The 27985-nt window shown below is 44.3% G+C and overlaps 1 protein-coding gene across 1 annotated transcript in view; it reads left to right on the forward strand.

Annotated features, from left to right (window-relative positions):
- The window catches only part of LOC148477374 (uncharacterized), a 78321-nt gene that overhangs the window by 18598 nt on the left and 31738 nt on the right, over positions 1–27985 (forward strand). Inside the window, exons 4-6 of the mRNA XM_088456817.1 lie at positions 2905–2971; positions 3771–3985; positions 27539–27611. Of these exons, the coding sequence (XP_088312943.1) occupies positions 27557–27611 (55 nt within the window). The 5' untranslated portion in view covers positions 2905–2971; positions 3771–3985; positions 27539–27556. The remainder of the gene's footprint in view (positions 1–2904; positions 2972–3770; positions 3986–27538; positions 27612–27985) is intronic.

Below are 27985 nucleotides of genomic sequence, written 5' to 3' on the forward strand. Positions count from 1 at the left end.
GGGGCTGGGGTTGAAGAAGGTGATGAGGGGCTGAGGATGGTGGTGAGGGGCAGAGGATGGGGGTGAGGGGCTGAGGATGGTGGTGAGGGGCTGGGGCAAAGGAAAGTGATGAGGGGTTGAGGATGGTGGTGAGGGGCTGGGGTAGAAGAAGGTGATGAGGGGCTGAGGGTGGTGGTGAGGAGCTGAGGTAGAAGAAGGTGATGAGGGGCTGAGGATGGTGGTGAGGGGCAGGGGCAAAGGAAAGTGATGAGGGGCTGAGGATGGTTGTGAGGGGCAGTGTGTTTGTTTGTTTTCCTATTGAGGCCAATGTGTTTTGTTTTGTTTTCATGTGGGGACCAATGTGTGTTTTTTTAACTCTCGGTGCCAATAGAAGGGGGGGAGGGAGGGCCTTTTCAAGATTTTGCTATGAGGCCCGCAAAGTTCTAGTTACTCCCCTGGTGCAAGCCGATGCCGCTGTGGGAATACATGTGTGTATTTTTTTTTTTTTAAACCAATCTTGCTTTTACCTTTCCCCTCTCTCCTTTCCCCTCTGTACTGTCCTGGTCCTGTCATCCTCCTCCTTTTCATGTCACATCTGTCCTGGCCCTGTCCTCACCTCTATCCTGTCACTGCCACCCCCTTGGTCCTGTCCTGGTCCTGTCATCCTCGTCCTTTCCATGTCCCCTCTGTCCTGGCCCTGTCACCTCTGTCTTGTCAATGCTGTACTGTCCTGCCCTGCTCTCTGTCCTGTCACCTCATTGCTGCCCAGCCCCAGCTGTCCTGTTCCTGCCACCACTGTCCTGTCTCTTTTGCCGCTGTCTTGTCCCTTTCACCTCTGTCCTGATCTTGCCACTTCTGTACTGTACTCCTGCTGCATTAGAGGGGTGAGGGGTGCTGTGCTGTCAGACAGACATTATGTGTTGCTGTAAGGTGGGCAGAAACTGGGATAGTGTGTGCTGTGGTGGACTCAGTGTGCTATGAGGGGGCATGATTGAGCTGGGATGGAGGTCAGTGTGCTAGGTGAGTGATTGCTGTGAGAGGGCTGTGATATGGAATGTACTGGCAGTGAGAGCTATAGAGGGGACAATCAGTGGGGCCAAAATTGTGAAAGCTTAGCGAGAGCTAGAAAAAAATCAAGTGTATTGTAAATACATAGCTGACTTTTCAAGTCCGTGGTGGACCTTTTCTTCTAGGTGCTGTACAGGACATGAATCAGGAATGAAATAGTGCTATAGATTGTTTGAGGGGGGGGTGTACAAAACCGGTATCTTGCCTAGGGCCCTATGAGGTCTAAATCTGACTCTGATCATAGGTACACTTCAACTGTGAGAGTGGAGGATTGGGAGAATGTCATGTGGTCAGATGAGACCAAAATAGAACTTTTTGGTATAAACTCCACACGCCGTGTTTGCAGGGAGAAGATGAAGAGCGGCATCCCAAAAACACCATACCGACTGTGAAGCATGGGGGTGGAAAGATCATGCTTTGGGGATGCTTTTCTGCAAAGAGGACAGGACGACTGATCCATATTATGGAGAGGATGAATGGGGCCATGTATCCTGACATTTTGGGCAAAAACCTCCTTCCCTCAGTTTGAGCATTGAAGATGCAACGTGGCTGGGTCTTCCAGCATGACAATGACCCCAAACACACCGCCCGGGCAACTAAGGAGTGGCTCCGTAAGAAGCATTTCAAGGTCCAGACCTCAACCCAATAGAAAATCTGTGGAGGAAGTTGAAAGTCTGTGTTGCCCGGCGACAGCCCCAAAACATGACACATCTAGAGAAGATCTGCATTGAATACCGGGCCAAAATACCTGCTGCAGTGTGTGCAAGCCTGGTCAAGAACTACAGGAAACTTTTGACCTCTGTAATTTCCAACCGAGGTTACTTTACAAAGTATTGAGTTCAAATTTTTGATTGTCCAAATATTTTATTTTCCACAAGAATATACAAATAAATTGTTTCAAAATCATACAATGTGATTCCGGAATTTTTGGTTCTGATTCTGTCTCTCACAGTTGAAGTGTACCTATGATGGAAATTACAGACCTCTCTCATTTTAAAGTGCAACAATTTGCACAATCGGTGCCTGTCCAAATACTTTTTTGCCCCACTGTATGCCCCTGTGTCAGGTAAGTAAAGGGCTTAGTACTGTACCTTGAAATATTGTTGATACATGAATTATATGATGTAACTGATTTAATTTTATTTAATTTAATAACATAATTACGTACATTCCTAATATATTATTATTATTATTATTATTAATATTATTATTATTATTATTATTATTATTATTATTATCGTTTATTTATATGGCACCACAAGTGTTCCGCAGCGCCTTACAAGTACATAACCAAAAAGTGACTTACAGTAAAATACAATACAATGAAGGACAAGGACATGGATAATATACATTGATACATAGATGGCCATAACACCCACATAAACAACAAAGCATAGGCACCAAGTGTTAGGTGTCCTAGTGGTGAGTAAGAAGTAGATGAACATAAAGTAAGGAGAAGCACAAGAGGGTAGAGGGCCCTGCTCGCAAGAGCTTACATTCTGAAGGGGAGGGGCAGACAGATGGGCATGATACAGATGGGGAAGACAGGGAGGAGGGAGCATGTAATATATCTAATATATTAGGGGTCTGCTCTGATGATGGAAGCATCTGAATAATTTTGATGCAGTTGGCAATCTGTACATACAGTATTCAGCTCATAGTTAGTGGTGCTGTTAAATATTAATTTCCACGTGGTATTTGTACATTAACATATTCCATAAATAAACAATAATCAGGATTCTACACCTAAGCGTTCATAATAAAATCAGTACAATAAAATGATAATGAAACTTTACTAGTGGAGCAGGTATTCCCTTACTTTCTACAATAGACCTCTCTATATTTCGTTCCCTTTAGTGCCTCCACCCAAGTCTTGGATCTTCTTACACTATACCTGGAGAGGACTTGGGAACACCGCTGAATGGTAAGTATTGGTCTTGTGTCATGTTATACCTTCATTTCAGACTGGTAACCTAACAATGACAATGATAAATACGCAGCAGCAATTATTCCCTTCACTATAACATCTATGTTTATACTCAGAATTACACACAAATTAGTTACATAGTTTATTTCACTGCAGATGAATTCGGTTAATGAACAATTCAGTAATCATAACATTTTCAGAGCAACGTTTACATATTTATCAATTAAGCTGAGCATCAGATCATAATATTTCTCTATACAAATGACATACTGATAACAAGTAACCCATTTTCTCTAAAGCTTTAAAGAGATTAGCCCTCTCATATTCTGATTTTATATTACTCCCCTTATTAGTCGATGTGAATGGCCATGCTCGTTGGTGCACCTGCTAGTAGATTAATATGCATTTAAGATATAATATCCAGGTTTATAGGGAATTCCTGAAATCAGTTGCTTCTCATCCAATGGGCTTTAATAGTGATCTGAAACAGCAGAGTTATTCCTTATAATCTTCAGTGCATTGTTAGCAATTGTGTATGAATATAAATACAATAGGCAGGAGTCTATGGTGTCTGAGGGCCAGACTTATAATGCTGAGTTGGTGCTGGATGTTAGTATAACTAATTCCTCTATACATACATATCTGTTGTGTTATCCAATAGCTCTCACTATAATCTTCTGAGGTATTGGTGGCCTGAAAGAATATAGTAGAACTTTACTTTGCACGTAGTCCATAATCTAATGCCCTATTGGACTGATTTTAGACTTATCTCTGTCTCCTTCTTTCTCTCCCGCAGACACAGCATCGCTGACTAGACTCCTCCTAGGGGCTGGGCCTCAGACCCTCTGGTTGGCTGACTCTCATGTTTCGCATTCTCAAACCTGAGTTATTGGCAGAACTCACTCTCCAGATCCTCCCCCTAATATCCAGCTGCGGTCACCTCAGCGTCCCTCCTTCAATTAATTCCTGGTTTCCAGCTCTGCAACACCAGGCACAGCCTCCTCTGCTCAGGTAAGCAGCCGTCACCAACTCTGGGAGAACTGCTCAACCGCCAGCTCCAACTGTCACTCCGCAAACTGTCACTCCGCAAACTGTCACTCCGCAAACTGTCAATGTCACCCCTTCAGTGCCAGGGATACTGCAATAGTCCACAGTTCTCTCAATAAACGATCCCACTGTTAAACCCCTGCACATACATTACAGGGGCACACTAACCATATTTATACATTATACACTACTATAAATATACTATTTACATGCTTATAGGTGCCTATTTTAATATTGCAAGGTGTTACACTAGTTTGTATTGTCCAAAACGAATGGAGACATTGAATAATGGTGGAGAGTGGAACCTCTGTGGGAATCTATGCCTGCTGGCAGAGCATACTGTGGGCCTGATCCAGGGATGATTCACAGTTAGGGGATGTGTAGAAAGGGTCCTGCAATTATGCTCACCCCCCCCCAAGCCACAGCATGATTGACCTGCTGTGGCGTTTTAGGGGTGGAGCGATGGCATGCCTGGTCACCATTCCCAGAAACGGGGGATTGTCTCCCCCATTTTCCAGGTGGGTATGAGGTCAGGGTCTGTATCGGCAGATACGGATTCCTGGCCTCTAAAGTGACCAGCACCCGCAGCCTGACCACAGGGGCAACCATGGCGACCATCAGTCTTGATGGTTGCGATGGAGATACCAGCCTGCGATATCGGTCGTAGCGCTGGGTTCGCAGATGCAGCAAGGAGGTGTCTGACATCTCCTCCTGCATGAGATGGATGGAATTACGCAGCCGCTTGTGTGCTCTTGTGTCCGGCTCAGCATATCCGTCCATCTCTGAATCAGGCCCTGTATCATCTGTGTTGTCACGTATGATCCAGAGCTAAATATACGGATGCTCAGGGCCATGTGCATTTCAGGAGCATTTACACTTTCCACTGGAGGGGGGGAGCCGAGGTGGTAATGGGCACAACGCTCAGGGAGGAGGTGTCAGCGCGTCTGCTGGCTAGGCAGGGCTTCATTAGCTCCAAGTACAGGCCGGTGTAAGAGCATCCTGACTGTGATAACGGGTATCAGATCACGCAGAGGCCAGGTGCATCATAAAGATGTACATATCACAGCGGTCTCCAGGAAGTGGTGTACAGATGTGTCCTTTTATAACGTGGCTTCAGTGGCACCAGGTCCCGGGGCGACTCGGCATCACCGAGCATCTTTGTTGCTCAAACGTGCCTCTTATTTGCATAATTAAAGCAATTATAAGCAACATAACTGCATTGCTAGAGTACACTGAGCACTGGGGCTTTGCTACAATTGTACATCTCTGTGCCACCGAGACCTAATCTGTGTAATAAGGGCACCGATGCGAGCAGCGACAGTTATTCCTCACCCCAGGTACTTTGTGCTTCATCTGTGACCTGTGTATGTGTGTGATACCAATTCATGTGCGGTTACACAGTCACACTCTAGCAACGCTGCTGCACTGTGATAGACTTTTTGTTATATCTGTGACCTGTGTATGTGTGTGATACCAATTCATGTGCGGTTACACAGTCACAGTCTGGCAACGCTGCTGCACTGCGAGAGACTTTTTGTTATATCTGTGAAACAACTAATAAGCTAAAGTAAAAAAAAAACCTCAGGATGTTACTCGTCTCAGAGCGTCTCCATATAAATGTATATTAACAGTTTCATTATTTATTATTTCATGCAATACAAGCAAAATACAGATATTTCATTGATTTGCCAATTTTATATTTATGTAGAAGCTTTTTAATAAAAAAAATGAGGTGAAATATTAAATCATAGATAGAAAATGTGACAAGTTATGTTAATATTAGAAATGAACCTCTATGTACCCCTGCCTGTACCTTCTAAAATCCTTCCTATAAACCTCTAAGGATGACGCTAATTTGCGTACGCAGTCACACCATAAATAAAGACTTAGACGTGGAATCTGTGGTTTCAAAGCACAAGTGATATTCAGGTAAAAGTACAGTCAGTTACACGCTATGATCTGTGTACAATAAGCCCAAATAAATCATAAAGTCACAAGGTACAGTTGATATACATATGCATGATTAAACTTCAAAATACACCGAGAGACACAGAGAGAGAGAGAGACAGAGAGAGAGACAGAGAGAGAGACAGAGAGAGAGACAGAGAGAGAGACAGAGAGAGAGACAGAGAGAGAGACAGATCAAAACTACAATGATAGAGATATCAATGTCTGCTGAGAGCACATGTCCAAGATGGCTGGTGATGGTGTGTGTGTGGGGGGGTTGGGAATGATACATGCCCTATTGTCCAAACCGCATGGTCTCTAGACAAACTCCATTTTGAATGTAAGAAAACCAACATTAAGTTGTAACTCTGTAAATCAAATATCCATTAATGATCACAATTATAATAATTACAATATACCTATCTGACCTATACAACACCAAAACTGGGTAGAATTATAACTATAACCACAAGACTAGCAATTCACAACTTCCATTGAATCAAACACATGATTCAATGGGGAAACGTGGAGCACATGGAATTTCCTTTGTTCACCCCACATGGAGGTAGCCATCTTTAACACACTGCAGACTATTCTTCCACACGGTAATTACTTCTGACCATTCAAAGCAGTTATTAATTCAACTTCCATAATATAACACTGATACCAGCCTATGATTACATTCATGAGTATACAACACATACCAAGCCTATATCTCCCAAACAGTGATATTGTTCAAACACATGGGAAGGCCCTAATACAGAGCACATGGGAAGGCCCTAACACAGCTCACCAGCGGATCTCATACAATTATATCAACCAGCATCAATCATTACAAACACTCCATAATCAATCCCTTTGCTGCATGCTGCTAAAACAACCAGTATGAACAGACTATTGTACACTACAGTGTAGATGATAATATTACAGACTACATCACATCATATCATCCACTGTATGCTAACACAGACTTATGAATTCCCTTACCAAACTACAAACTTGTTACAAACAATCTAGATAAGCTAATAACAGGTTAACACAAAACTCGCTACAGATACCCAAATAGACTAACTACTGTACAGTTTAACAACAATATACTTAGTCATGTTCCCGATTGAACAGAGTCCCATTGTTTTGGTTGTCTTGTGAGAGAGAGAACCTCTCTCCTTCAATTCCCTGCTCCAAGTGTGTCTGCTGGCCGGTGTGTTCTCAGAATGCCATACTCCTCCCCTCACCTGTGAAACTCCTATCCCAACAGTGTGATACAAATGCTAAACAGGTCACTTCAAATGGACACAGATCAGCCTCCAAAAGCTTGTTGTCTCCTTATTCCCCCCCTGCATGCATAACTAAGCTGCTAACATTTTACAAGGTACATTTTGGTGTTTTAACTCTCTACAGTCCATAAGTTGAGAATGCATGTTGCGATCTTCACCCCGATGATACCGGAAAGCTGTTGAGAAAGGGTAGATCAGTTCAATACCAAACACTATTTACTTATCATGTATAAATCCTTAGATATAAATTAGTCTTTATTTAATAATTACTGAATAAACCTTGACTAGGGAACCTTTTATGTAAGTGTGCACATTATGTTTTGTGTACTATGTGGTTTTGACAAAATGGCGCTGTGTGCCCTATTTCTAATATGGAGTCTTGTCGCCATTCGCAAGATGGCGTCGCGCAAATCCTGTCTGCCAATCATCCGGCTTCGACAGTTAATATACAGAATTTCTTTGCACATATAGGAAAAATGTCATTTAAATTTAAGGTTAGATGTATTTAAGTAAAAGCTTTTCTTGTTCATTTTTTTTTAACATGAATGTCTCTCTGCATTTTTTGTTCATCTCGTAAGTTGTTACATTTGTGGCAGAGCAGGTAGTTATTGTATCGTTATGTTGCAATGTTGCAGTAAGGAGAAGATAAACAGATAAACCGTGAATAGAAAAATACTGTTATTGTTCAAAATCAGATTTTTTAATAAGTAACCTATAGGACTAATTATTGAAACTTTACTTGCTTAACTAATATGAATAATGACACATACAACTGAATAAGTTTGCAAAAAGGAGGTCACAGCCAAATGTATTCATCAAATTGAAATTGTTGATTGATCATAGCAATGGTGGATAAACGCAGTGCACCTCGACCACAGCCCCAGAATTAATTTATTAAATAACAGGTGGGGGCGGAATATCCACCCCTGCGCATAACCGACTTGGGTAGAAGCAGTTCCCCTTACATGGCCCAGTACTGGTCCCTCCATGAGAAGGTGACCTAATCCCCCCCTTTAAGGTAGTGACCCACTCGCCGCTCCCATAGGAGAAATACTAGACACGCCCTGTTGTGCAAAAATTGAGCTGCCGAGGGGCACAGCCTTCCGCCTGCTGTTCCTCCCATGTTGGAAAAGAGCATATAATTATATTCCAACTAATCAATGTAATTAATTAATTATAACAGACCAAACTTTGTCTGGTGGGTGGGAGGGTCACAAACTGGAAAGAGGAAGATCAATCCTCGACCAGCACATATATACCACTTAAAAACCCCACCTACTGTACTAAGAGCTGTTGATTGGTTTACTGGGTCATCAGGGAGTCAGCTAGCCAATCACCAACTACAACAAATCAACCACTTACAGTCCGCTTTGTATTCTCTCCAGCTTATACAACCACTCAAGTGTATTTTAACATTTTCATTTAACAGTTATATTGAATATAACTATTTCAAGCTGAAACAACAGCTGGATAATAACAGTCTGCAATTGTAGATATAAAATGTAATGGATAAGCAAAATACCACCACAACATAAGAGCAAAAATAATTAAAGCGAGTAATTAATGAATAACTACACATTAGAGCTGTGCGTTTCAGATGTCCAGAAATCCAAATCCTCCCCATTTTGTGAATCCAGGTAAATCCAAGTCGCAGTTCTGATCTTTTTGTGGTTCAGAATTTGGATTTTAATTCAGAATTTTGGGTATTAGATTGCAGAAATTACATGATTTTTGATGTTTTTAAAAACTTTTTACGATTCAAAACAAAAAAAAATCCAGATCTAAAACCAAAACTAAAACACAAAAATGAATCCAAAACCAAAACATGGGGATTGGTGCTCATCTCTACTACACATCCTATGTTATAAATGAGGGGAATCATAATTTGTTTTTCCTGAGTACTCGTATGGGGCCATGGTTCAGACCATCTATCTGCGGAATTATCCAAATTGATATGAATTCAGGTTTTGCAAGAATGTTAAATTAAAAATAAAAAAAATCAGTTTTTAAATAATAAAGTTTTTTTTTTTTTATGGTCAGGATCATTTGTTTTTTTAAATAAATTATGTAACTTTTAATATACACTATTTGGATAATTGTATTTGGCAACACCTGTTAATTATTGAATTGAGGTGTTTCAATCAGACCCGTTGTCACAGGGGTATAAAATCAGGCACCTAGCCATGCTGTCTCCAAAGTCATTACAATCCCTGTTGGTGTACTTGTCAGGCATCTCAATACTTTTGTCCTTATAGTGTATACTTGTGGAGGGATAAAGGGGGTAATTCAGACCCGCTCGCGAGTGCAGGACGCTCTCAAGCGGGTCGATGTTACCCCAATGCGCTTAAGCACGACGGAGGGAGCTATGCGAGCGGCAAGGAGGCTGCTCCATTTTCAGGTAGGAGGGCACTGATTCAGAGCGAGCGCTCTGGTCAGAGCGTCCGGCTCTGAATCAGGCCCAGAGTGCACCTATGTCAGTAGTCTTTCTCTCTTTTGTTTATGAAAAGCAATGAAAAAGTGTAAACTGCTATTGTCATGGGAGAGTAAAAGGTGACGTACCATAGTGGATGCCGGGAGAGGAAATATGCACCAGACGCATTTTGAGTGATTTATTTATTATTGAATTATGAGCTAAATACAGTATATTGTTAGGGTGATAGCAGCAGAACAAGGAGAGAACAGGGGAGGAAATGTAGGAAAACCTCAGATGTCTTACCTTGAAAAAATACATACATGCACTGGAATACCTTGTCAAATAGCTACATACAGTACAATGCAAAATGTTGCTGAATAGCTACTGATCATGCACTGCCATAACTTGCTAAATAGATACATGTACTGCGATACCTTACTGTATAGATACATGCACTGTGATACCTTACTGTATAGATACATGCACTGCGATACCTTACTGTATAGATACATGCACTGTGATACCTTACTGTATAGATACATGTACTGTGATACCTTACTGTATAGATACATGCACTGTGATACCTTACTGTATAGATACATGCACTGTGATACCTTACTGTATAGATACATGTACTGTGATACCTTACTGTATAGATACATGCACTGTGATACCTTGCTGTATAGATACATGCACTGTGATACCTTACTGTATAGATACATGTACTGTGATACCTTACTGTATAGATACATGCACTGTGATACCTTGCTGTATAGATACATGCACTGTGATACCATACTGTATAGATACATGCACTGCGATACCTTACTGTATAGATACATGCACTGTGATACCTTACTGTATAGATACATGCACTGTGATACCTTACTGTATAGATACATGTACTGTGATACCTTACTGTATAGATACATGCACTGTGATACCTTACTGTATAGATACATGTACTGTGATACCTTACTGTATAGATACATGCACTGTGATACCTTACTGTATAGATACATGTACTGTGATACCTTACTGTATAGATACATGCACTGTGATACCTTACTGTATAGATACATGCACTGCGATACCTTACTGTATAGATACATGCACTGCGATACCTTACTGTATAGATACATGCACTGCGATACCTTACTGTATAGATACATACACTGCGATACCTTACTGTATAGATACATGTACTGCGATACCTTACTGTATAGATACATGTACTGTGATACCTTACTGTATAGATACATGCACTGTGATACCTTACTGTATAGATACATGCACTGCGATACCTTACTGTATAGATACATGTAGTGTGATACCTTACTGTATAGATACATGTACTGTGATACCTTACTGTATAGATACATGCACTGTGATACCTTACTGTATAGATACATGTACTGCGATACCTTACTGTATAGATACATGCACTGTGATACATTACTGTATAGATACAAGTACTGTGATACCTTACTGTATAGATACATGCACTGCGATACCTTACTGTATAGATACATGCACTGTGATACCTTACTGTATAGATACATGTACTGTGATACCTTACTGTATAGATACATGCACTGTGATACCTTACTGTATAGATACATGTACTGCGATACCTTACTGTATAGATACATGTACTGTGATACCTTACTGTATAGATACATGCACTGTGATACCTTACTGTATAGATACATGTACTGCGATACCTTACTGTATAGATACATGCACTGTGATACATTACTGTATAGATACAAGTACTGTGATACCTTACTGTATAGATACATGCACTGTGATACCTTACTGTATAGATACATGTACTGCGATACCTTACTGTATAGATACATGTACTGTGATACCTTACTGTATAGATACATGCACTGTGATACCTTACTGTATAGATATATGCACTGTGATACCTTACTGTATAGATACATGCACTGCGATACCTTACTGTATAGATACATGCACTGTGATACCTTACTGTATAGATACATGCACTGTGATACCTTACTGTATAGATACATGTACTGCGATACCTTACTGTATAGATACATGCACTGCGATACCTTACTGTATAGATACATGTACTGCGATACCTTACTGTATAGATACATGTACTGCGATACCTTACTGTATAGATACATGCACTGTGATACCTTACTGTATAGATACATGCACTGTGATACCTTACTGTATAGATACATGTACTGTGATACCTTACTGTATAGATACATGCACTGTGATACCTTACTGTATAGATACATGTACTGTGATACCTTACTGTATAGATACATGTACTGTGATACCTTACTGTATAGATACATGTACTGCGATACCTTACTGTATAGATACATGTACTGTGATACCTTACTGTATAGATACATGCACTGTGATACCTTACTGTATAGATACATGTACTGTGATACCTTACTGTATAGATACATGTACTGCGATACCTTACTGTATAGATACATGCACTGTGATACCTTACTGTATAGATACATGTACTGTGATACATTACTGTATAGATACATGCACTGTGATACCTTACTGTATAGATACATGTACTGTGATACCTTACTGTATAGATACATGCACTGTGATACCTTACTGTATAGATACATGCACTGCGATACCTTACTGTATAGATACATGCACTGTGATACCTTACTGTATAGATACATGTACTGCGATACCTTACTGTATAGATACATGTACTGCGATACCTTACTGTATAGATACATGTACTGCGATACCTTACTGTATAGATACATGCACTGCGATACCTTACTGTATAGATACATGCACTGTGATACCTTACTGTATAGATACATGTACTGCGATACCTTACTGTATAGATACATGCACTGTGATACCTTACTGTATAGATACATGTACTGTGATACCTTACTGTATAGATACATGTACTGTGATACCTTACTGTATAGATACATGCACTGTGATACCTTACTGTATAGATACAAGTACTGCGATACCTTACTGTATAGATACATGCATCGCATCGAGGCCAGTGACTGCAGCTTTCTCTCCAGATGCAATGAATTGAGCGGCCATATACAGAGGGACAATCTCCGCCACCATACGGTTGGGGCAATGTCTGATGGTGCAACTGATGCACCTCCCATAGCGCAGATGCTAAGCCTTTATATACAAAGCAACGGTTTAGCACTACAGCCGATGGGCATCTCTGTACAAATCAAATTTCCATCAGCTGCGGCATTAGCTTAAAAATACAGTGACTCTGCAGAACTGTCACAGTCACGCCAACATCAGCGCCCAGATCTGAATCAGGGCAATTGCTCCTTTGGAGCCTGAAACAGCATGGATCACAAGTGCTACTATGTGCGTAGACGGGTGATTGTTGTGTTCTGCACATGCACAAAATGTTCAGTGCGATTGGGACTGCAGTTGGTACACAGACCTATCACAGAGTGATTGACAGAAAGTCCCATTCGGGGGTGGTGATGGGGGGTGGCCGGCGAAACGCAGGCGTGCCAGTGCGTGTGAACTAGGGGTGAGCGGGTTCGGATTTCTGAAATCCGAACCCCCCCGAACCCCCCCGATCCGAGTCCGATCCGAGTCAGGCTCGACTTTTCCCGCCTGACTCGGATCTGAAATCGAGGCAAAACGTCATCATCCCGCCTTCCGAGTCTCGCGGGTTTTGGATCCTATATAAGGTACCCGCGTCGGCGCCATTTTCTCACTCGGCTGTGGACAGTGAAGTGGGAGGGTGGGAGTTAGGGCTGTGTAGTGTAGTGTAGTGTAGTGCTGCTGTTGTCCACTACTTCAAAGTCCATAGGGGCTGGCTGTGTTGTGCTGTGCTGCTGTTGTTAATAGGGGCTGTGTCCACTACTTCAAAGTCCATAGGGGCTGGCTGGACTGTGTTGTGCAGTCAGTTCTCTATAGGGGCTGTGTCCACTCCAAAGTCCTGTGCAGTGTCCCAGTCCTAAAGGGGTGCTGTAGTGTTGTCCAGGGGGTGCTCTGTCCATCAGGGGTGCTCCCCCCAAGTGCTAAAAAAATAATATATTTTCTGTGTTTGTGAATTGTGTGCGCAGTAGCCGCACGTGCATCAACAAAGTAGTGCCAAGCGTGCGCCTGTGTCATAAGTAAAGGGCCGGCTGGCTTGACCGTTAAAGGGTGCTGTAACCCCCGAAAGTACACTCCAGTCCAAACCAAAAAAAATACATTTTCTGTGTTTGTGAATTGTGTGCGCAGTAGCCGCACGTGCATCAACAAAGTAGTGCCAAGCGTGCGCCTGTGTCATAAGTAAAGGGCCGGCTGGCTTGACCGTTAAAGGGTGCTGTAACCCCCGAAAGTACACTCCAGTCCAAACCAAAAAAAAATTATTTTCTGTGTTTGTGAATTGTGTGCGCAGTAGCCGCACGTGCATCAACAAAGTAGTGCCAAGCGTGCGCCTGTGTCATAAGTAAAGGGCCGGCTGGCTTGACCGTTAAAGGGTGCTGTAACCCCCAAAGTACACTCCAGTCCAAACCAAAAAAAAAATTATTTTCTGTGTTTGTGAATTGTGTGCGCAGTAGCCGCACGTGCATCAACAAAGTAGTGCCAAGCGTGCGCCTGTGTCATAAGTAAAGGGCCGGCTGGCTTGACCGTTAAAGGGTGCTGTAACCCCCGAAAGTACACTCCAATCCAAACCAAAAAAAAATTATTTTCTGTGTTTGTGAATTGTGTGCGCAGTAGCCGCACATGCATCAACAAAGTAGTGCCAAGCGTGCGCCTGTGTCATAAGTAAAGGGCCGGCTGGCTTGACCGTTAAGGGTGCTGTAACCCCCGAAAGTACACTCCAGTCCAAACCAAAAAAAAAATTATTTTCTGTGTTTGTGAATTGTGTGCGCAGTAGCCGCACGTGCATCAACAAAGTAGTGCCAAGCGTGCGCCTGTGTCATAAGTAAAGGGCCGGCTGGCTTGACCGTTAAGGGTGCTGTAACCCCCGAAAGTACACTCCAGTCCAAACCAAAAAAAAAATTATTTTCTGTGTTTGTGAATTGTGTGCGCAGTAGCCGCACGTGCATCAACAAAGTAGTGCCAAGCGTGCGCCTGTGTCATAAGTAAAGGGCCGGCTGGCTTGACCGTTAAGGGTGCTGTAACCCCCGAAAGTACACTCCAGTCCAAACCAAAAAAAAAATAATTTTCTGTGTTTGTGAATTGTGTGCGCAGTAGCCGCACGTGCATCAACAAAGTAGTGCCAAGCGTGCGCCTGTGTCATAAGTAAAGGGCCGGCTGGCTTGACCGTTAAAGGGTGCTGTAACCCCCGAAAGTACACTCCAGTCCAAACCAAAAAAAAAATTATTTTCTGTGTTTAGCCGCACGTATATATCAAATCGATATAACATAAATGGAGGACCAAACTTTCTCCGATAAAAATAAAATAGAGAAAGATCAAGAACCACTTCCTCCTAGTGCTAAAGCTGCTGCCACTAGTCATGACATAGACGATAACATGCCATCAACGTCGTCTGCCAAGGCCGATGCCCAATGTCATAGTAGAGGGCACATACAATCCCAAATGGCAAAGTTCAGGAAAATGACCTTGAAAAAGACATTTAAATCAGCTGAAGAGAAACGTAAACTTGCCAATATGCCATTTACGACACGGAGTGGCAAGGAACGGCTAAGGTCGATCCCTAGTATGTTCATGACTAGTGGTTCAGCTTCACATGACGATGGAAGCCCTCCTCCCACTAAAAAAATCAAAAGAGTTAAGCTGGCAAAAGCACAGCGAAGAACTGTGCTTTCTAAGAAGATATCACAAATCCCCAAGGAGAGTCCAAGTGTGGTGGTGGTTGCGATGCCTGACCTTCCCAGCACTGGACGGGAAGAGGTGGCTCTTTCCACCATTTGCACGCCCCCTGCAAGTGCTGAAAGGAGCACCCACAGTCCACTTGCTGATATGCAAATTGAAGATGTCACTGTTGAAGTACAACAGGATGAGGATACTGGTGTAGCTGGCGCTGAGGAGGAAGTTGGCGAGGAGGATTCTGATGGTGATGTGGTTTGTTTAAATCAGGCTCCGGGGGAGACAGTTGTTGTCCGTGGGATGAAAAAGCCCATCACGGTCATGCCTGGGCAGAAGACCAAACATTCCACCTCTTTGGTCTGGCAATATTTCTATCCAAATCCGGACAACAACTGTCTTGCCATATGTACTATATGTAAAGGTGAAATAAGTAGGGGTAGGGACGTCAACCACCTAGGAACATCCTCCCTTATACGGCACCTGCAGCGCGTTCATAAAAAGTTACTGTCAAGTTCAGAAACTTTGGCTAAGACCGTAAGCAGTCCAGGGACACCTAAATCCCGTTGTCCTGTTGTATCCAAGCACCTGCAAACCACACCGTCAACTCCCTCCTCAACAATTTCCTCCTTAGTCAGGATCGGAAGTAGTCCTGCAGGCCATGTCACTGGCATGACTGACTCTCCTATCCGGGATTCCTCTGGAGGATCCTGCATTGCTACGCCTACTGCTGCTGCTGCTGCTGTTGCTGCTGCTGGGAGTCGTTCATCATCCCAGAGAGGAAGTAGGAACACCACTACTTTTACTAAACAATTGACCCTCCAACAGTCCTTAGCGAGGAGGATGAAGTACGACAGCAGTCATCCTGAAGCAAAACGTATAACTGAGGCCTTGACTGCTATGTTGGTGTTAGACGTGCGTCCGGTATCCGCCATTAGTGCAGTGGGATTTAGACAATTGATGGAGGTAGTGTGTCCCCGGTTCCAAATCCCGTCTAGATTCCACTTCACTAGGCAGGCGATACCGAGACTGTACAGAAACGTCAGAAAAAGTGTCCTCAGTGTCCTGAAAAATGCCGTTGTACACAATGTCCACTTAACCACGGACATGTGGACAAGTGGAACAGGGCAGACTAAGGACTATATGACTGTGACAGCCCACTGGGTAGATGTATCACCTTACGCAGCAACAGCAGCAGCGTCACCAGTAGCAGCATCTCAGAAACGCCAGCTCGTTACAAGGCAGGCTACGCTGTGTATCACCGGTTTCAGTAAGAGGCACACCGCCGACAACCTCTTAGAGAAACTGAGGGAAATCATCGCCCAGTGGCTTACCCCACTTAGACTCTCCTCGGGATTTGTGATATCTGACAATGCCACCAATATTGTGCGGGCATTACATCTGGGCAAATTCCAGAACGTCCCATGTTTTGCTCACACAATAAACTTGGTGGTGCAGAATTTTCTGAAAAGCGACAGGGGCGTGCAGGAGACGCTTTGGGTGGCCCGAAAAATTTCTGGCCACTTTCGCCATTCAGCGACTGCGTGCCGAAGACTGGAGCGCCAGCAAACACTCTTGAACCTGCCCCGCCATCACCTGAAGCAAGAGGTTGTGACGCGGTGGAACTCAACCCTCTATATGCTTCAGAGGATGGAGGAGCAGCAAAAGGCCATACAAGCCTATACATCCACCTATGACATAGGCAAAGGAGGGGGTATGCACCTGACTCAAGCGCAGTGGAGAATGATTTCCGTGTTGTGCAAGGTTCTCCAGCCCTTCGAACTTGCCACATGTGAAGTCAGTTCAGACACAGCCAGCTTGAGTCAGGTCATTCCCCTCATCAGGCTTTTGCAGAAGCAGCTGGAGAAAGTGAAGGAGGAGCTAAGACGGAGCGATTCCGCTCGGCATGTGGGACTTGTGGATGAAGCCCTTCATTCGCTTTGCCAGGATTCCAGGGTGGTCAATCTGTTGAAATCAGACCACTACATTTTGGCCACCGTGCTTGATCCTAGGTTTAAAGCCTATGTGGTGTCTCTCTTTCCGGCCGACACAAGCCTGCAGAGGTGCAAAGACCTGCTGGTGAACACACTGTCAGCTGAAGCGGAACGTGACACGTCAACGGCTCCTTCTTCATTTTCTCCCGCAACTGGGGCTGCCAGGAAAAAACTTAGGTATCCTAAGCAACCCGCTGGCGGTGATGCAGGGCAGGCAGGACCAAGTTTGGACATCTGGTCCGGACTGAAGGACCTGGCAACAATTTCTGACATGTCTACTGTCACTGCATATGATACTGTCACCATTGACAGAATGGTGGAGGATTACATCGGTGACAGCATCCAAGTAGGCATGTCAGACAGTCCATACCTGTACTGGCAGGAAAAAGAGGCAATTTGGAGGCCCCTGTACAAGCTGGCTCTATTTTACCTGAGTTGCCCCCCCTCCAGTGTGTACTCCGAAAGAGTGTTTAGTGCAGCCGGGAACCTTGTCAGCGAAAGGCGTAGGAGGTTGCTTCCACAGAATGTGGAGAAGATGATGTTCATCAAAATGAATTATCAGCTCTTCCAGGGAGACCAGCCTCCAGAAGGTACAGAGGGACCTGTGGTGGTGGATTCAAGTGGGGACGAGTTAATACTTTGTGAGGATGAGGATGTACACACTGAAGAGGATGAGGAATCGGTGGATGAGGAGGATGAGGATGACATCTTGCCTCCGTAGAGCCAGTTTGTGCAGGGACACATTAATTGCCAGCTTGTTTTGTGGGGGCCCAAACGAACCAATCATTTCAGCCACAGTTGTGTGGCAGACCCTGGCGCTGAAATGATTGATTTGTTAAAGTGTGCATGTCCTGTTTATACAACATAAGGGTGGGTGGGAGGGCCCAAGGACAATTCCATCTTGCACTTCTTTTTTTTCTTTGCATTATGTACAGTTTGGGGCCTAGTTTTTCTAACTGCCATCCTGTCTGCCACTGCAGTGTCACTCCTAGATGGGTCACGTGTTTGTGCCGCCCACTCGTGTCGCTTAGCATAGTCATCCAGCTACCTCGGTGCAACCTTTTGGACATAAAAACACTATTGTGAGGTGTGAGGTGTTCAGAATAGACTGGAAATGAGTGGAAATTAAGGTTATTGAGGTTAATAATAGCATAGGAGCAGAAAAACCTACAAATTCTGTGATTTTAGCTGTTTTTATGCTTTTTAAAAAAAAAATACAGATCCAAAACACAAAACCCAGAACCCAAAACACGGAAGGGTGGTTTTGGCAAAACCAATCCAGATCCAAAACACGAAGAAAGATCCAGATCCAAAACCAAAACACAAAACACGAAAAGTGGCCGGTGCACACCCCTAGTGTGAACGCTGTTACACATGCGAATGAGCTCTCACTGCATACAGGAAACATATAGCAATTCCTGAGTAAGGTCAGGGCTTGTGCAAGTGTGTGTGAGGCTCCGATGGTACTCGATGTTACCGATGGTTTTGCAGACTTGCTAAGTATTACAGATGTGTGTAAGGTAAGGTGGGCGTCCTTATGTTGTGCTGTGACTGCATAGCATTCGCAGTGATTAGCATATCTTTGCAGTGAGACTGTGGACCTGATTCAGCCCCAGTCGCTAAGGAGTGATCGCTCGCTGCCGGGCGATTGTTGCTCAGTGCGCTTGCGTATAATTTGCAGTGCGCGTGCGCAAGCCAGTCTCAGCGATGGGGAATCATGCACTCATAGCACACAGACTGTCAGTTACTTTGAGTGCGTTTGTGGGTGGTAACAGGGGAAGGTGCTCGTAAACGGGGGAGTGGTGTTGCAAACGCAGGCGTGTCAAGCCAACAAAATGCCATTTAAAGGGCGTGCATAATTAGCAAAGTAGCGTCATTGTACACGTCACCTGCATGTATTTCTGCCAGCACTGATCTCAGTACTTGCGGCTGGGTAGGGCTGCGAGCATCTCCGATGGCTCTCCATGTTACCGATTAATCAAACAAATCTAGGAGATAACGTGTGTTACGAGGTTAAAGGGGGCATCTTTATACACTTGCAAGCGCTCAGTGCCGTAGCTCGCTAAGATATAGAGGATCCTTACGCTACGCAGTGCGAGCGCTTAATTTAAATATCCGGACCCTTTTTACCAGCGAGAGGCCGCATCTTGCGATCAGGTCTGAATGAGCTCCTGTGTGTGTAATCACAGAGTGATTGACAGAAAGTACCATTCGGGGGTGGTGATGGGGGGTGGCCGGCGAAACGCAGGCGTGCCAGTGCGTGTGAACGCTGTTACACATGCGAATGAGCTCTCACTGCATACAGGAAACATATGGCAATTCCTGAGTATGGTCAGGGCTTGTGCAAGTGTGTGTGAGGCTCCGATGGTACTCGATGTTACCGTTGGTTTTGCAGACTTGCTAAGTATTACAGATGTGTGTAAGGTAAGGTGGGCGTCCTTATGTTGTGCTGTGACCGCATAGCATTCGCAGTGATTAACATATCTTCGCAGTGAGACTGTGGACCTGATTCAGACCCGGTCGCTAAGGAGCGATCGCTCGCTGCCGGGTGATTGTTGCTCAGTGCGCTTGCGTATAATTTGCAGTGCGCGTGCGCAAGCCAGTCTCAGCGATGGGGAATCATGCACTCATAGCACACAGACTGTCAGTTACTTTGAGTGCGTTTGTGGGTGGTAACAGGGGAAGGTGCTCGTAAACGGGGGAGTGGTGTTGCAAACGCAGGCGTGTCAGGCCAACAAAATGCCATTTAAAGGGCGTGCATAATTAGCAAAGTAGCGTCATTGTACACGTCACCTGCATGTATTTCTGCCAGCACTGATCTCAGTACTTGCGGCTGGGTAGGGCTACCTCAAGGGCTGCGAGCATCTCCGATGGCTCTCCATGTTACCGATTAATCAAACAAATCCAGGAGATAACGTGTGTTACGAGGTTAAAGGGGGCATCTTTATACACTTGCAAGCGCTCAGTGCCGTAGCTCGCTAAGATATAGAGGATCTTTACGCTACGCAGTGCGAGCGCTTAATTAAAATATCCGGACCCTTTTTACCAGCGAGAGGCCGCATCTTGCGATCAGGTCTGAATAAGCTCCTGTGTGTGTAATCGCAGACACAATAGCAATAGTGATGAATTCAGAATCAGGCCCTTGGTTTCCTTGATGTGGCTGCTCTAGCCCTAGGCATCCGCTGTCATCGCTATCAGCACAATATTACACATAATCTGACCTCTCATTGTGCCGCAACCCCATCTACGAGTGCACAACGCGCCCACACCAAACTTATGTTACGTGCCCTGTTGTTTCTTTTAGATATGTCCTTACACATCTTTGTTCCATGCGCACTAAAAAGCCCCTCTCGGCGCCTACTGGGTCCTGTGAGACACTGCTAGCACCGGCGTCTTTTTTTTACATTACTGTGCTGATTACTTCTATATGTGACACTTGTATATTTGTGTGCAACTGAGGCCCTGATTCAGAGCCGGACGCTCGCTCTGACTCAGGCCCAGACTTTTTTTTTTTTTTTTTTTTTTTTAAGAACGGCCTCCTGGCCGCTCGCATAGCTGTGGCTGACCACCCACAGCTCAAGGGAGCGGCCATGAAGATGGTCGTGATGGTCAAGACCATCACGACCATCGGACTTGCGATGAGACCCTTGTGGTAGGGTCTCATCGCCGCAAGCCCCGGAGAGATTTCGGCTCGAACAGAGCCGAAATCTCTCCCACTGACATCACTCGTGATGTCAGTGGGGCCGCCCCCAAACGGAGACGTTCACATGGGAACGCCTCAGTTTGGGCAGCCACTCCCCCGGTCTGCCCACCAAAGGAGGCGTGCTGTCACTCAACATCGACAGCATGCCCCGAGACCCAGAGCAACAGTTTGGCAGACTCCACCTGGGTCTCACGCATGCGCACGACGGAGCCGGCTCCATCTTGCGCATGCGCACTGGGCCGCCATCGACCCGCTGGCGAGCGCGTCTGAATCAGGCCCTGAGTCTCTGAATCTGAATTCAAAGTGCTACAACGTAGCGGATGAGGCATTTTTCATTCCAAGTTCTGTTGTGCCTGATATACAGACTCAGTAGCACACAGATATACAGGTGTCACATATCACATTACAAAGCGCAGTCTCCTATATACAGACTCAGGAGCACACAGATATACAGGTGTCACCTATCACATTACTCAGCGCAGTCTCCCATATACAGACTCAGTAGCACACAGATATACAGGTGTCACATATCACATTACACAGCGCAGTCTCCCATATACAGACTCAGGAGCACACAGATATACAGGTGTCACATATCACATCACTCAGCACAGTCTCCCTTATACAGACTCAGGAGCACACAGATATACAGGTGTCACATATCACATTACTCAGCGCAGTCTCCTATATACAGACTCAGGAGCACACAGATATACAGGTGTCACATATCACATTACTCAGTGCAGTCTCCTATATACAGAATCAGGAGCACACAGATATACAGGTGTCACATTACTCAGCGCAGTCTCCCATATACAGACTCAGGAGCACACAGATATACAGGTGTCACATATCACATTACTCAGCACAGTCTCCCATATACAGACTCAGGAGCACACAGATATACAGGTGTCACATATCACATTACTCAGCACAGTCTCCCATATACAGACTCAGGAGCACACAGATATACAGGTGTCACATATCACATTACTCAGCGCAGTCTCTCATATACAGACTCAGGAGCACACAGATATACAGGTGTCACATATGACATTACTCAGCGCAGTCTCCCATATACAGACTCAGGAGCACACAGATATACAGGTGTCACATATCACATTACTCAGCACAGTCTCCCATATACAGACTCAGGAGCACACAGATATACAGGTGTCACATATCACATTACTCAGCGCAGTCTCCCATATACAGACTCAGGAGCACACAGATATACAGGTGTCACATATCACATTACTCAGCGCAGTCTCCCATATACAGACTCAGGAGCACACAGATATACAGGTGTCACATATGACATTACTCAGCGCAGTCTCCCATATACAGACTCAGGAGCACACAGATATACAGGTGTCACATATCACATTACTCAGCGCAGTCTCCCATATACAGACTCAGGAGCACACAGATATACAGGTGTCACATATCACATTACTCAGCATAGTCTCCCATATACAGACTCAGGAGCACACAGATATACAGGTGTCACATATCACATTACTCTGCGCAGTCTCCCATATACAGACTCAGGAGCACACATATATACAGGTGTCACATATCACATTACTCAGCGCAGTCTCCTATATACAGACTCAGGAACACACAGATATACAGGTGTCACATATCACTTTACTCAGCACAGTCTCCCATATACAGACTCAGGAGCACACAGATATACAGGTGTCACATATCACATTACTCAGCACAGTCTCCCATATACAGACTCAGGAGCACACAGATATACAGGTTTCACATATCCCATTACTCAGCACAGTCTCCCATATACAGACTCAGGAGCACACAGATATACAGGTGTCACATATCACATTACTCAGCGCAGTCTCCCATATACAGACACAGGAGCACACAGATATACAGGTGTCACATATCACATTACTCAGCACAGTCTCCCATATACAGACTCACGAGCACACAGATATACAGGTGTCACATATCACATTACTCAGCGCAGTCTCCCATATACAGACTCAGGAGCACACAGATATACAGGTGTCACATATCACATTACTCAGCGCAGTCTCCCATATACAGACTCAGGAGCACACAGATATACAGGTGTCACATTACTCAGCGCAGTCTCCCATATACAGACTCAGGAGCACACAGATATACAGGTGTCACATATCACATTACTCAGCACAGTCTCCCATATACAGACTCAGGAGCACACAGATATACAGGTGTCACATATCACATTACTCAGCGCAGTCTCCCATATACAGACTCAGGAGCACACAGATATACAGGTGTCACATATCACATTACTCAGCGCAGTCTCTCATATACAGACTCAGGAGCACACAGATATACAGGTGTCACATATGACATTACTCAGCGCAGTCTCCCATATACAGACTCAGGAGCACACAGATATACAGGTGTCACATATCACATTACTCAGCACAGTCTCCCATATACAGACTCAGGAGCACACAGATATACAGGTGTCACATATCACATTACTCAGCGCAGTCTCCCATATACAGACTCAGGAGCACACAGATATACAGGTGTCACATATGACATTACTCAGCGCAGTCTCCCATATACAGACTCAGGAGCACACAGATATACAGGTGTCACATATGACATTACTCAGCGCAGTCTCCCATATACAGACTCAGGAGCACACAGATATACAGGTGTCACATATCACATTACTCAGCACAGTCTCCCATATACAGACTCAGGAGCACACAGATATACATGTTTCACCTATCAGATTACTCAGCACAGTCTCCTATATACAGACTCAGGAGCACACAGATATACAGGTGTCACATATCACATTACTCTGCGCAGTCTCCCATATACAGACTCAGGAGCACACATATATACAGGTGTCACATATCACATTACTCAGCGCAGTCTCCTATATACAGACTCAGGAACACACAGATATACAGGTGTCACATATCACTTTACTCAGCACAATCTCCCATATACAGACTCAGGAGCACACAGATATACAGGTGTCACATATCACATTACTCAGCACAGTCTCCCATATACAGACTCAGGAGCACACAGATATACAGGTTTCACATATCCCATTACTCAGCGCAGTCTCCCATATACAGACTCAGGAGCACACAGATATACAGGTGTCACATATCACATTACTCAGCGCAGTCTCCCATATACAGACACAGGAGCACACAGATATACAGGTGTCACATATCACATTACTCAGCACAGTCTCCCATATACAGACTCACGAGCACACAGATATACAGGTGTCACATATCACATTACTCAGCGCAGTCTCCCATATACAGACTCAGGTGCACACAGATATACAGGTGTCACATATCACATTACTCAGCGCAGTCTCCCATATACAGACTCAGGAGCACACAGATATACAGGTGTCACACATCACATTACTCTGCGCAGTCTCCTATATACAGACTCAGGAGCACACAGATATACAGGTGTCACATATCACATTACTCAGCACAGTCTCCTATATACAGACTCAGGAGCACACAGATATACAGATGTCACATATCACATTACTCAGCGCAGTCTCCTATATACAGACTCAGGAGCACACAGATATACAGATGTCACATATCACATTACTCAGCGCAGTCTCCTATATACAGACTCAGGAGCACACAGATATACAGGTGTCACATATCACATTACTCAGCACAGTCTCCCATATTCAGACTCAGGAGCACACAGATATACAGGTGTCACATATCACATTACTCAGCACTCTCCCATATACAGACTCAGGAGCACACAGATATACAGGTGTCACTAATAACATTACTCAGTGCAGTCTCCCATATACATACTGAGGAGCACACAGATATACAGGTGTCACATATCACATTACTCAGCGCAGTCTCCCATATACAGACTCAGGAGCACACAGATATACAGGTGTCACATATCACATTACTCAGCGCAGTCTCCCATATACAGACTCAGGAGCACACAGATATACAGGTGTCACATATCACATTACTCAGCGCAGTCTCCTATATACAGACTCAGGAACACACAGATATACAGGTGTCACTTAGCACATTACTCAGCGCAGTCTCCTATATACAGACTCAGGAGCACACAGATATACAGGTGTCACATATCACATTACTCAGCGCAGTCTCCTATATACAGACTCAGGAGCACACAGAAATACAGGTGTCACATATCACATTACTCAGCGCAGTCTCCCATATACATACTGAGGAGCACACAGATATACAGGTGTCACATATCACATTACTCAGTGCAGTCTCCCATATACAGACTCAGGAGCACACAGATATACAGGTGTCACATATCACATTACACAGCGCAGTCTCCCATATACAGACTCAGGAGCACACAGATATACAGGTGTCACATATCACATTACTCAGCGCAGTCTCCTATATACAGACTCAGGAACACACAGATATACAGGTGTCACTTAGCACATTACTCAGCGCAGTCTCCTATATACAGACTCAGGAGCACACAGATATACAGGTGTCACATAGCACATTACTCAGCGCAGTCTCCTATATACAGACTCAGGAACACACAGATATACAGGTGTCACATATCTCATAACTCAGCGCAGTCTATATATACAGACTCTGGAGCACACAGATATACAGGTGTCACATATCACATTACTCAGCGCAGTCTCCATATACAGACTCAGGAGCACACAGATATACAGGTGTCACATATCACATTACTCAGCGCAGTCTCCTATATACAGACTCAGGAGCACACAGATATACAGGTGTCACAAAGCACATTACTCAGCACAGTCTCCCATATACAGACTCAGGAGCACACAGATATACAGGTGTCACATATCACATTACTCAGCACAGTCTCCCATATACAGACTCAGGAGCACACAGATATACAGTTTTCACATATCCCATTACTCAGCGCAGTCTCCCATATACAGACTCATGAGCACACAGATATACAGGTGTCACATATCACATTACTCAGCGCAGTCTCCCATATACAGACACAGGAGCACACAGATATACAGGTGTCACATATCACATTACTCAGCACAGTCTCCCATATACAGACTCAGGAGCACACAGACATATAGGTGTCACATATCACATTACTCAGCACAGTCTCCCATATACAGACTCAGGAGCACACAGATATACAGGTGTCATATAGCACATTACTCAGCGCAGTCTCCTATATACAGACTCAGGAGCACACAGATATACAGGTGTCACATATCACATTACTCAGCGCAGTCTCCCATATACAGACTCAGGTGCACACAGATATACAGGTGTCACATATCACATTACTCAGCGCAGTCTCCCATATACAGACACAGGAGCACACAGATATACAGGTGTCACATATCACATTACTCAGCACAGTCTCCCATATACAGACTCAGGAGCACACAGACATATAGGTGTCACATATCACATTACTCAGCACAGTCTCCCATATACAGACTCAGGAGCACACAGAAATACAGGTGTCATATAGCACATTACTCAGCGCAGTCTCCTATATACAGACTCAGGAGCACACAGATATACAGGTGTCACATATCACATTACTCAGCGCAGTCTCCCATATACAGACTCAGGAGCACACAGATATACAGGTGTCACATATCACATTACTCAGCGCAGTCTCCTATATACAGACTCAGGAGCACACAGATATACAGGTGTCACATATCACATTACTCAGCACAGTCTCCCATATACAGACTCAGGAGCACACAGATATACAGGTGTCACATATCATATTACTCAGCACAGTCTCCCATATAGACTCTGGAGCACACAGATATACAGGTGTCACATATCACATTACTCAACACAGTCTCCCATATACAGACTCAGGAGCACACAGATATACAGGTGTCACATATCACATTACTCAGCACAGTCTCCCATATACAGACTCAGGAGCACACAGATATACAGGTGTCACATATCATATTACTCAGCACAGTCTCCCATATAGACTCTGGAGTACACAGATATACAGGTTTCACATATCCCATTACTCAACACAGTCTCCCATATACAGACTCAGGAGCACACAGATATACAGGTGTCACATATTACATTACTCAACACAGTCTCCCATATACAGACTCAGGAGCACACAGATATACAGGTTCACTGACCTATTAAACTGTTCTACTTGATATTTGAAGTTGATTTTCTAGTTTAGCTTTGCATCTGAGAGCTCTGTAAATCTGTTGGGAGAGAAAGTGGGAGATGGATTTGTACAGGAGACACCTATCTCAGGTCCCATTTGCCTCCCATCCCATCCTCGCCTTCTCTTCCTCTACTGTAACCTGTTTTCCTGATATTTACTTATTTCTTACTCAGTTCTTCAGAGGTACGTAGATGGCAACAAGAGGACGGCAGCCGGCACTGCTCCTGTGTCTGTTCCTTAGAACAGGTGAGTCAGACACTAATTAAAATTGACAATGTGTGATCTCGCTTACAGTATTCATCCTTCTGTATCTCAAAGTCTCATTACTGAGGATCTGTCTGACAGATGAGCAATGTACCACTGCCAGATGTATTCTGCACATTATTACATTACTGTCCCCTCTAGAAGTCCTTCTACCCTCAAGTGACGGGGGGTGGTCGGGCGAATGCTGGCGTGCCAGCGCATTGGGATGGCATTGCATAAATTAGCCACTGCAATACCATACGCAGCCTGAGGCCTCATAGTGTGCGATGAAGTATGCAATTCCTTAGAGAGTATGGGGGAGAAGAAGAAAACTCTCTTGTTGGGGGCACTCGAATGTAAAGGTTATAATAAGAATA

This window comes from Taudactylus pleione, unplaced genomic scaffold (genome assembly GCF_031769625.1).
Source record: "Taudactylus pleione unplaced genomic scaffold, aTauple2 ptg000720l, whole genome shotgun sequence".
Classification (NCBI taxonomy): Eukaryota; Metazoa; Chordata; class Amphibia; order Anura; family Myobatrachidae; genus Taudactylus; species Taudactylus pleione.